Genomic DNA, 12,203 nt, shown 5'->3' with positions numbered 1-12,203 from the left:
TGTTATTACTTACTGATCTTTTAAATTTTTATTTTTGGGGGGGCTAGGAAGGAGCTCTGGGAGAGAGAGAATATGAGGTAGGCTCTATCCCCAGGGCAGAGCCCATCATGGGACTTGATCTCACAACTTTGAGATCATGACCTGAGCCAAGATCATAATTCAGAGACTTAACTGACTGCACCAACCAGTTGCCCCTAATTATTGTTTTTTGATTTGATTTACTCACAGAAAGGCAAACATTGGGGGCACCTGGGTGGCTTCAGTGGGTTGGGCTGCTGCCTTCGGCTCAGGTCATGATCTCAGGGTCTTGGGATCGAGTCCTGCATCGGGCTCTCTGCTCAGCGGGGAGCCTGCTTCCTCCTCTCTCTCTGCCTGCCTCTCTGCCTACTTGTGATCTCTCTCTGTCAAATAAATAAATAAATAAATAAATAAATAAAAATCTTAAAAAAAAAAAAAAAGAAAGGCAAACATTGTAACTAAGGGTACATTCTCTAGAAGCAAATTGCCTTTGTTTGACCTTAACTTTATCACCTGCTAGCTATATGATCATAGGCAAGTTACTTAAACTGTGTCCATTTCATCATGTGGGTAAAAATTAAAAAATTAAAAGATAATCATAAAATATGGATTAATAAAAACATTTTAGGCAATTTTGGTAGGATTTAATGAATAATCACACATATTACAGTTAGAATTGTTCTTCTAACACAGTAAAAACTTGATAAAGTTTAGCTTTTATTATTATTAATTCAGATTATTAATTCCCAACTGGCTCAGTGGTACATGAAGAAAAAAATTCTTCATAAAATTATGTTTAATACAAATTTAATGCATATTATTGTAATACAAAAAGAAAATTATGATAACACAAAAAGAAAAGATCTAGAGCACCTGGGTGGTACAGTCCATTAAACAAACAACTCTTGGTTTCAGCTCAATCTCAGGGTTGTGAGATCAAGCCCCAGGTGGGCTCCCTGCTCAAGGAAGAGTCTGCTTAAGGCTCTCCCTCTCTGTCTGCCCCAACCCCACCCTTTCTCTCAAATAAATACATAAATCTTTTTTTAAAAAAAGATTTAATGTTTGGAATCAGTACATAAAATGAAGCTGGGAGAAAATACACTTAAAACCAAAATTTACTTTTGGATAGTGGCTTAGTTTTCTAAAACCATGATCCAAGTATTACACAGTCTATCATAACCAAAGATTAAAACATTTGTAGGGGTGGAGGACCAGTGAGAAAAGAGATGGAGGGATTTAATGCTTATCTTAATAAACTATTTATAACAAAACAAAAATGTATTTTAGGCAATAAAATGAGGGAAACTGGGAAAGAAGGAAGACTGAAAAGCTTAAATGGCTAATTGGTTTTTCAGTCTTTTTCCCCACTCTCCTAATAATATTCAAGATGAATGCTATGATTTCCTACAGAACTTTTTGTCATGAAATATTTTGTTATCTATGCTGTCCAATAGAGCAGCTATTAAAATAGTTTAAGAAACTTATTGTTAAGATTCAAAGACAGGCAATTTGGGTCCAGAAAACATACTCTTGGTTACAATGTCTATCTCTGCCTTTCTATGAGCACTAAGTCTTTAATTATCAAAATATCCATAAGTAACATTGTCTTGTTATTTATCAGTGTCATTATTTTTTTAATTTGGACCTTACAACATCCTAAATTATTCAATTACAAAATAACAAGTGAGGTTGAAATGATGGTCATGGATTTGTAATTAGAATAAATCTCAATTTCTACTGCATTACGTTGTGTAAGCGGCATCTCATACCGTTCAACATCAGTTTTTACTGAGTAGATTAATTCATTAAAAACCTCATGTTCATCATCTTCGTGTAAAACTTTAAGTTGTAACCTCACACGTCTATTTATTAATAGGCAATAATGGTGTTAGATAACCATGAAATTGAGAAGGCTCATTTATCCATCCATTTCTTTCCCCAACACCATCAAGTGTAATGCCACTAACAACCGCTAGGCCGAGACGAGAGAGGCCTCACTTTCATCTTTACATGGAATCTTGGAAAGTGCACCGCACCATGACGTGCGCCAAAGACGTAGGTGTAGACGATGAACAAAAGAGAAGCCCCACCGTCGATGTGGCTTTCTCCACCACGCCCGCCCCGCGGCGCGCCGCAACACTCTGCACCTTCGCTCGCTGCTCGCAATCGGGCGGGCCCTGGTTGGGCGAAGCGATTGAGCTCTGGAGTGGTGTCTCCATCAACCGTTGAGGACCAGGAGGTGGTGGAAGGCAGTGGAGAGGCTGGGTAGAGGCTGGGGGAGGGCAACCGAGTCTGCGGAGGAGGACGACGGCAGCGCCGAAGGACACACTGAGGGGAGGCTCCAGCCCCTCCAACAGGCGGGAGCCCAGCTCCAGGGGAGCCAGCAGCTTCCTCCATCTTGGTTGATGGAGGCGGGGAGCGGCGTCTGAGTCTCTCCACCGTGGCACCCGTCCCCCAAGGGCCCCTCAGGCGCAGACGCTGGAATCAAGGGCTATCCCCTCGGCCGAATGGCGGAGCCCAGTTGGGGCTTCGCGGGGCCAAGTTTCCCAGCCCCACGGGTTTGGTTTTGAATTGGTCCCAAGTTCCCACAGCAGTCCCGACAAAATGGAGGACGTCGTCTCCTCCTGCAGCCATGACGGGAGGTGGGGGCACAATTCCCCACGGGGGTGAGGCGAGGGTGGAAGTGTTCCCACTCCCCTCAGCACATTCGGAAACTCACTTCACGCGCTGCCCCGACCTCCCACTTTGCCTCGCTCCAGCGCCTTGCCGGACTCGCCCCTCACGGGGGGCTTCAGGCATTGGACAGGGAGGGCGTTGGGGACATCGAGGCCGCGTCGCTCCTCGGACAGGGTCGTTGGGAGCGGCTCCAGGGGCCTGGACGTCCAGGCCCGAGCTAGGGCAGGCGACCACGGCCTCCAGCCCTCGGGCTGTGCGGGGCCCTGGAGAGCACCCTAGGCCCCCGGGTACCGAACGGAGTCCTGTGCAGCGTGCAGCGAAACTCGGGCGGCCTGACCCTGACGGACCTGGAGGTAGGGGCGGTCTGGTAGGCAGGGGTAAAAAGGGGAGGGGACGCGTCCGAGGGCCGGGAGCTGGCCGAGGGGGTAGTGGCACTGTAACGCCGGGGGTGTGGTCTGTTCCTGATGGACGGCCCTCCAGACCACCCCCTCCAGGGGGGTTTCCTGAAAGAAGGCAAACGTAGCCTAGGACGTCCGGGAGGCGCCCCGGACCGCCCTTCTAGCCAGCCAATGAGGGTGCGGGGGGCGGGGTCTTCCCGGGCTCGGCCCAGCCACCGCCTCCTTCGCCGCCTCCGCCTCTTCCTCCTCCTCCTCACCAGCGCTAAAATCCGGACTGGATTTAGCGGAGCTCTGCGTGTTGCCGAAGGCGGGGCGGGCCGGGGGAGGGGAGGTTCGTTCCGCGGAGCCGCAGCCAGAACCGGGAGAGGCTTATCCCGCTGTCTTTCCAATCCAGGTCCGCCGACAGTAGCAGCGCAGCCTCGGGAGGAGGAGGCGGAGGCGGAGGCGACTGGGAAGGCGGAGATGGGTGAGGGCAGCCTCCGGAGCCTCCCACCGACCCGGGATTAATACCCCGCGGCGCGGCCGCAGTCGCCGCTTCCGGATCGGGGCTTCGGGGGCTGCTGCGGGCTCTGCTCCTGTCGCAGGCGTCTTCGCATGCTGCCCGAAGGGCTGCGAGAATGAGGGCGAGGCCGGGAGGGCTGGGTGAGGCGGACGCCAGAGCCTGGGGTCTCTCGGGGATCGGGGGCTCCCCGGGTCGGGGCTGTGGGAGGTCGCGGGGTATTTTTCCTTTCTTTCTTGCCTCAGCGGGGGGGAGGTGGCGGCGGCGGCGGTGGAAAGTAGGGGGAGGGGAGCTTCAGTTTGTTCTCCCGCTCTCCGGGCTGCGCTCCCACCGGAGGTCCCGGGTTTTCTGGTCGCGGGTGCTGCGTCTTCCCCCACCCGGCGCCCTCCGTCGCTCTTCCTTTCGTGGCATTTCGTGTCTTCTCTTCGTGTCTAATTCGGGCAAGTTTGTAATGGCGGACAAGCCGGGAAGTCTCGGAGTCCTAGCAACTGCGTGGGACAATTGTAAGAGATAGCAGCCCGGCGGAGACTTGAGCTTTCCTTCATTCTAAATTGGTGCGGGGAGGGACGGAAATGACGCTGGGTGTGCAAAGTTAGGAGGGAATACAGGTTCCTTTTTTGGCGTCAAGGTAACATTTGCCCTCCAACCACCCCGCGTGGCCCTTCTCTAGATCGAGCTTGCTGCCCTCCGCTTTCCATTTTGTAATTTAAAGAACGATATGTAGCTTTGTCTAGTCGTTGAGGTCCTTAAAGTTTTTTTTTTTAATTATTTTTTTTAACCTCGTCTCCCCACAGCATTGTTGGGTGGGGGAGGGTGGAGGAGGCATGGATACTCCATGATTTCTTACTCTTTACTTCCTCTGGTAGGTAGGAGTTGGTGCTGCTTCTAAATTGGCTGGAACTAAATCATTTCTCATCCTTCTCTCCTGTCGTTCTAGGATCAGGAATCACCTTCAGACTTACCTGGTGAAACGTTGCCCGATATTAAAAGAAAACACACTCTTTGTGAGTAATGGCACCCTGATTTTTTACTTTATACACTTAGTGCCGCAGTTATGCGATTTATCTTTGCTATCTTGAAGGCAAAAAGCTAATTGCTTAGGTGGCCCCTGTCCTCAGAGCCAAACCTGGGTAATCCCTTCGGAAAGCACTGGTAATGCTTGCTGATAAAAACCACTAGCATTTTCTAGAGTTCCAAAACACGACTTAAGTTGAGTTTAACTTCTTGTTCTTTCACAATGGATAAAACTGTTTTTTTTCTTTGCTCTTGGAAAGAAAAATGTACTGAATCTTATGTTGTATTCTGGTTGACAGAGATTATTTTTCGTGTTTTTCTTATCTTGAGGAAGATTTGTATTTAAGTACCCTAACAGTCTTCCCAGTAAAACTACATCAGGAAATATATAATGTAGTAGTTAGAGTAATGTGGTTCTAAGATTGATCACTGAATTGGTAGTGACAGCCTGAAGTTAATGCGTTTTTTCCTTGTACCAGAAAGTAATCTATATGATGTTTCATTTTGGTACAATAAAATGTCCAATTCTCTGTCAGATATTCAGTTAATGGCTTCTTAACACCAATCCTTGTCTGAATAATGATTTTTTGGGGAGTCTGAATAAAAATTTCATTAAGAATCTGAAGATGGTGATTTGGAAAAATAAATCACTGATTCTGCATCTATTACCTGAGTTTCAGTACAGTGTTAGATCCTGCCTATTTTGTCCTTTAAAGCTGATCCAACAATTTACAGTTGGTCATTGAAAAGAAACTTGAGGTTAGAATAACTCACATTGTAGTATTCCTGCCTTCCCCCGTGGCCTTGTTGCTCCTTACCTAACTTGACATTGCACTTAACTCTATTCTTCACAGTACACCATTTTAGTTAGACCTAGGACATGTGGCGTCACAATGTAGATTACTATGACTAGCTTTTGGGAATGGAAATTGTTTCAGTTAGGTAATTTTCTTAGGATCCTGAAGTGGTGATATTTCACATTCCATGGAGTTTTGTGAGCTGGTAGGATGTAGGTATGGTTCTAGAGCTATGCTGGGCATTCACAGAGAAAGGGAACTACTGGGGACAAAGATTGGCAAGGTAACAAGTCACTGACTCAGTTATTATCACTTAGAAAAGCCATTTTTTCTCAGAGTATTCTGAGGTATTTGCAGCATGATGTAGTACAAAAAAACTAGATTTTAGTACCAGCCAGAACAGTGTTGATATTTCTGCTCTCTTGGGGGCATCTTGCTGGCTCAGTCGGTAGAGCATGCTACTCTTGACCTGGACATTTTTTTTTTTTTTTTAAGATTTTATTTATTTATTTGACAGAGATCACAAGTAGGCAGAGTCAGGCAGAGAGAGAGGAGGAAGCAGGCTCCCCCCACCCGGGGCTGAGAGCCCGATGTAGGACTCAATCCCAGGATCCTGGGATCATGACCTGAGCCGAAGGCAGAGGCTTTAACCCACTGAGCCACCCAGGTGCCCCTTGACCTGGACTTTTTTTTTTTTTTTTTTTTTTTTTGATAGACAGAGATAACAAGTAGGCAGAGAGAGAGAGAAGGAAGCAGGCTCCCCGCCGAGCAGAGAGCCCGATGCGGGACTCCATCCTGGGACCCCGAGATCATGACCCGAGCCAAAGGCAGCAGCTCAACGCACTGAGCCACCCAGGTGCCCCTGACCTGGACATTTTTAATGATCTTTTACTCATCACCCATCTAGAGTACTGATAGTTTTGTGGGTTTTTGTTTTTGTTTTTGTTTTTGTTTTTCATTTTATTTTTGTTTTGGTTGGATTATCTACTTCTGTTTTCTTTTTTCTTTCCTTGTAATTATTATTAGAAGCTTTCATCAGATATTTATTTTTGACTGGTCTACTTGTGATTAAGAATTTTGAAGTAGAGAAAGCAGGTTAGAAAAATGTGTGGGGCTTTCAATTTGTGAGCTTCCCTGTAGGATGATTTTTTTCACCAAGTGGTAGGTCATCTCTTAAGTCAATATCTTTAGGTCTTTCCTTTTTTGCTGGTTCCTAATTCCACAGAGAAGAGTGTTTTGGAGAAAAAAGTTTTCCAGGGAAGAGCTACATGCCTCGAAGATCGTGATCTGGTTGCCAGCTGTATGGGAATCGAGTGGGAGAAGACATTTCACACGCATTTACCCATGCTTGGTGAACCCTAGACAAAAATCTTACGTTCTAGCCAAAGAATGAAAAGTCTAGAACTTGTGCCAGGGTAGGAAAAAACTTGTCATCCTCAACCTGGAGGGAAAGACTGAATCTGGGATCTCACAAACTCGTTTTAGCTCCCCCTTCCCCTGTTTCAGGGATATCTGGAGCTACTGGTTTCTGAGCCTATTGAAAATTCTCCAGCATGAATCGGGATGTTTCTCGCAGCTTCTCCACTCACTCTTAGAGTTGGTTTATCTCAGGCTGAGATCTGATACTCATCCATTCACTATTAAGCTTGTAAAATTCTGTTGCTTTGTGTCTTTTTTTTGCTTCTTTCTTTCCTTGGGAGTGGGAACTTTACCTTTGTTTATGGCTGTTAAAAGGAAATGAAGGAAGGAAATGAAGTTAGTTGTATGTGATCATTCTATCAACTTAGATTTCTAGATAGTAATTTTATTTCTGATTAAATGGGAATGCGTGTGGCAGATACTCACTAACAGGAACTAAACATGAAGTTGGCTTTTGAGTTGAGATTATTTTCATGTAAATATATAAATATTTTTATAGTAAGAAAGACCTGTCTGATAGTGTAAGCTTGCAGAGATGCAACAGGACATGTTTTAGGACTAATTAGTGATTAACAACGGTTTTTGTAACCTACCTTTTTTTTTTTTTAAGATTTTATTTATTTATTTGACAGAGATCACAAGTAGGCAGAGAGGCAGGCAGAGAAAGAGAGGGGGAAGCAGGCTCCCCGCCGAGCAGAGAGCCTGATGCGAGCAGAGAGCCTGATGCGCGGCTCCATCCCAGGACCCTGGGACCATGACCTGAGCCAAAGGCAGAGGCCCTAACCCACTGAGCCACCCAGGCACCCCTGTAACCTATCTCTTGATTATTTTTTATAGAGCTTACAGTTACAAGTGGCCAAAAAAATGAACGTTTAAAACAAAAAAATGACTGCTTTAAACGTTCATTTTTTTATGGTGTGTTTGTTTTTGTTTTTGTTTTTGTTTTTAACTAATCTATGCCCAATGTGGGCCTCAGACTCAAAACCCCAAGATCAAGTCACATGTTCTAGCAACTGAGCTAGCCAGGTACCTCAATAATTAAATATTTCTAAGTATTTTCCTGTTGGTTTTTAATTTTTGAAGGTTCATAAAGTAAGTTTACCTTTCTCATCATGTACTAATCTTGTCATAATCTAAACATTTCTATTTGAGCTAATTTTTTTTCTTTAATCACAGGTTCTTGGGGTGCCTTGGTGGCTCAATTGGTTGAGCATCTGACTCTTGGTTTGGGCTCCGGTCATGATCTCATTATCTTGAGATCAAGCTCTCCCCCTCCCTGCCAGTTGGGCTCAGCATTCTGCGGGGAGTCTGCTTGAGATTCTCTCTCCCCATATGCCCCTCAGTGGCACAAATGCATGCATATGTGTGTGCAGGAGCATGCTCCCTCTCTCTCTCTCCAAATCTTTTTTTAAAAATCTAACAGATTCTTTTTATTATGTAGTTTCTATGTAATTGTATGTGTAAACATAATTGAATATTGTATGGCTAGTGAATTATTCAACTAATAAGTATTTAGCCAGAGGGGCACCTGGCTGGCTCAGTGGGTTAAGTCTCTGCCTTCAGCTCTGGTCATGGTCTCAGGGTCCTGGGATCGAGCCCTACATGGCCCTACATCGGGCTCTCTGCTCAGCAGGGAGCCTGCTTCCCCCTCCCCCTCTGCCTGCCTCTCTGCCTACTTGTGATCTCTCTCTCTGTGTCTAATAAATAAATAAAATCTTAAAATTAGCCAGAAACTTGCTAATTTTAAAAACAAGGTGCCAGGGTGACTCTGTCTGTTAACTGCCTTCAGCTTAGGTCATGATCTCAGGTCCTAGGATCAAGTCCTGCTCAGTGGGGAGTCTGCTTCTCCTTCTCCTTCTGCCCTCCCCCCTTGCTTATGCTCACTCTTTCTCTCAAATAAAGATAAACATTCTTTAAAAAATTTTAGAAACTGACACTGAATGTACACTTAAAAATGGTTAAAATGGTAAGTTTTATGTTATATGTATTATGCCACAAATTTTTTTTTCAAGTAGGTTCCACACCCATTGTGGAGCCCATTATGCAGCTTGAACCCATGACCCTGAGGTTAAGACCTGAGCTGTAATCAAGAGTCAGCACTTGGGGTGCCTGGGTGGCTAAGTGGATTAAGCATCTGCCTCCAGCTCAGGTCATATCTCAGGGTCCTGGGATTGAGCCCCACATCAGGCTCTCTGCTCAGCGGGGAGTCTGCTTCTCCCTCTCACTTTTCCCCCTGTGCTCTCTCTTAAATGGATGAGTGAAATATTTAAAAACTAAAAAACACTTATCTGACTGAGATACCCAGGTACCCCTATTTTGTCACAGTTTTTTAAAAAGATAAATATATCAGGGGTGGCTGATATATGGGTGGCTCAGTGGGTTCGGCTCAGGTCATAATCCCAGGGTCTTGGGATCCAGCCTTGCATCGGGCTTCCTGCTCAGCAGGGAGCCTGCTTCCCCACCGCCCCCCCCCACCTGACCCTCTGCCTACTTGTGATCTCTGTCAAATAAGCAAATAAAATCTTACCCAAAAAAAGGAGATAAATATATCAACCCTCAGGAAATAAAAGCAACTGATCACTAAAGTGACTAAAAGTATTCGCTAAAAGTAAATACAAAAGGGCAAAACACTATTTATTTATTTAAATAAAGATTTTTATTTGAGAGAGAGAACATGTGTAGGGGGAGGGGCAAAGGGAGAGAGAGAAGGGTGGGGTAAGAGTAAGGGTGGAGCCTGACTAGGGGCCCAATCCCAGGACGCCAAGATCACTATCCAAGCCAAAGTCAGCCGCTTAACCTACTGAGCACTCAGGCATCCCCAAAACAGTCTTATTTATGTCTTTTATTTATTTAATTTATTTAATTTTTGAAGATTTTACTCATTTATTTGACAGACACAGTGAGAGAGGGAACACAAGCAGGAGGAGTAGGAGAGAGAAAAGGAGGCTTCCCGCCAAGCAGGGAGCCCGATACGGGGCTCAGTCCCAGGACTCTGGGATCATGACCCAAGCAGAAGGCAGACGCTTAACAACTGAGCCACCCAGTCGCCCTTATATCTTTGTTTTAATGATAACTCTTATCCTTACTCCTTCTTTCTTTTAAGATTAATTTATTTGACAGGCAGAGGTCACAAGTAGGCAGAGAGGCATGTAGAGACAGAGAGAGGGGGCAGCAGGCTCCCCACCAAGCAGGGAGTCTGATACCAGGCTCAATTCCAGGACCCTGGGATCATGACCCGAGCGGAGGGCAGAGGCCTTAACCCACTGAGCCAAGCAGGCGCCCCTCTTTCCTGATTTGCTAAGTGAATTAAATTATACCTACATTATGGGGCTGTTTTCGGAATTTTACATAAAACACCCATAACAGTGTTTGGCAGTTTCTGTACAAAAACAAGAAAGATTCAGAAAGATTTAATCAAAGTTATGTCGGAAGCAGAGAATTTGAAAATCAGTGACCAAAGATACTAGGGAAATAAGGATTAGACTATATCATAGTTATTTTAGTAGATAAAAGTATAGTAATTATAGCTCGGACCCAGGATTATTGGTATTTGATAGGATTGTTTTGTTACTAATTCAAAGGAAGACTTGTGGTTTTTTTTGTTTTTTCATTGTAAAGGATAAGTAGGTTAAATAAGTACTATGAGTAAATTTTTAAAGGAGTACCACAAATTGGATGATTAATTTCCATTAAATTCTGAGGTAAGCATTAAATGGTTAGTGAGAGAGAAAAAACAAAATAAGTCATAATTTTTTCCCTATAAGTTAGGTAAAAGTCACGAGAATTTAAAATTTCCTTTGTGTTATTCCATTGTGATAAAGCTCAGTAATCATACTAGTACTTTCTTTTTTTTTTTTTAACTATTCTCTGTTTCCTACAGGTTCTTTGGCATGGATAAATGTTCAGTGAGAGGATTAGACTTGGATGAACAAACTCCTGTTTTATTAGAGCATAAAGCCATGGCAGCTAGTCTCATGGATATAGGAAATTCATTTGGTAACCCAGCTAGTCCTTTAGTTAACAGATGTAGAAATTCATCAGTAGAAGATGGTGATGATGATGATGATGTCGTATTTATTGAATCTATACAACCTCCTTCGACTTCTACTCCAGCAATAGCTGATCAAAGAAATTTTATATTTGCTTCATCAAGCAATGAAAGGCTACAAGGAAACTATTCCATAATTCTTCCTGCCTCAAGAGATTTGCCTTCTCAGAAGGGACATGTGAGTGAGACAATTGTTATCGATGATGAAGAGGACATAAAAACAAATGGAGGGGAAAAGAAAAATTCTTCCAATTTTGTTGAATGGGGACTTCCTGGAACTAAAAATAGAACCAGAGATTTGGATTTCTCCACTTCCAGTCTTTCAAGAAGTAAGGTAAATGCAGGAATGGGTAATAATGTTATCACTACAGAATCGACTCTCAAATTCCTATTACTAATGTTACAACCTTAGAAACAGATATAAGCTCTGTGAATGCTGGGCGAGATACGAACTTAATGATTACATATATAAAACATCACTATAAAATACCAGCTTGGGAGATGTCGCTAAAGGACTTCAGTCAAGTAATTTTGGTGTTAATATACAAACATACACCCCATCTTTGACTTCACAGACCAAGACTGCAGTAGGACCTTTTAATCCTGGTAGAATGAATGTGGCAGGAGATGAATTTCAGAATGGAGAATATGCAACTCATCATAGTCCTGGTAAGCAGTAAGTGATTTTATTTACCTTCTATATATGAAATACTTTATTTCTCTTGACTTCCATATTAAGAATAAAATATATAGATAAAATATTTTATACTTGATTTTACTTGGTCCCTGATTTTTTAGAAATTAAGTCTATTTTACCCAATGTGTTATACATCTGAAGTGTTTTAATTGAAAACTTCCATACTTCACTGCCACCACCTTGCTAACTAGTATCTTTATTTTAATGTAAAAATGATAGAATTTAAAAAAAAAAGTGAAATGAAGAAATAAAGAAATATGTAATAATTGAATTTTATTTAATTTGTAATTACATAACTTGAAATTTCGATTTTTGCATGTGAGGTGGTTAGTTTTGGACTTCTTATCTCTGATTTTTTATTTTAAATCAGCATTTTATTAGTTGCTTTATTTTAAAAGTTGGTCAACTTTCTTGCCCTTAAGTCAGAGCCCTGTATTTTTAAAACTTAGAGGGACAGGGTGTTTGGGTGGCTCAGTCAGTAAGTGCCTGCCTTCTGGGTCAAGGTTCTGGGGTCCTGGGATCAAGCCGCAGTTGGGCTTCCTGCTCAGTTGGGAGCCTGCTTCTCCCTCTCCCATGCTCCCTGCTTTTGTTCCCTCTCTTACTCTGTGTGTGTGTGTGTGTGTGTGTGTGTGTGTGT

At 43.6% G+C, this 12,203-nt stretch overlaps 1 protein-coding gene across 17 annotated transcripts in view; it reads left to right on the top strand.

Moving 5' to 3' along the window:
• Positions 1-2,962: 2,962 nt before the first annotated feature.
• ZMYM5 (zinc finger MYM-type containing 5) overlaps positions 2,963-12,203 on the top strand; it is a 73,914-nt gene continuing 64,673 nt past the window's right edge. For 4 of the 17 annotated variants that reach the window (XR_014303625.1, XM_082701665.1, XM_082701663.1 and 1 more), the window contains exons 1-4: positions 3,606-3,734; positions 4,529-4,595; positions 10,702-11,203; positions 11,445-11,538. Coding sequence is in view for 13 of the 17 variants with exons in the window: in XM_082701665.1 (XP_082557791.1) it covers positions 10,712-11,203; positions 11,445-11,538 (586 nt within the window). In the remaining 4 variants the exon portion in view is untranslated. Of the gene's footprint in view, positions 3,048-3,387; positions 3,559-3,605; positions 4,095-4,528; positions 4,596-10,701; positions 11,204-11,444; positions 11,546-12,203 lie in introns of those variants that run through there. The other 13 variants (XM_082701656.1, XM_082701654.1, XM_082701658.1 and 10 more) reach the window with 7 other exon arrangements.

This window comes from Mustela nivalis, assembly GCF_964662115.1.
Source record: "Mustela nivalis genome assembly, chromosome: 15".
NCBI lineage: Eukaryota > Metazoa > Chordata > Mammalia > Carnivora > Mustelidae > Mustela > Mustela nivalis.
The sequence above is the reverse complement of the archived record's forward strand: the minus strand, read 5'-3'. Positions and strand labels throughout refer to the sequence as shown.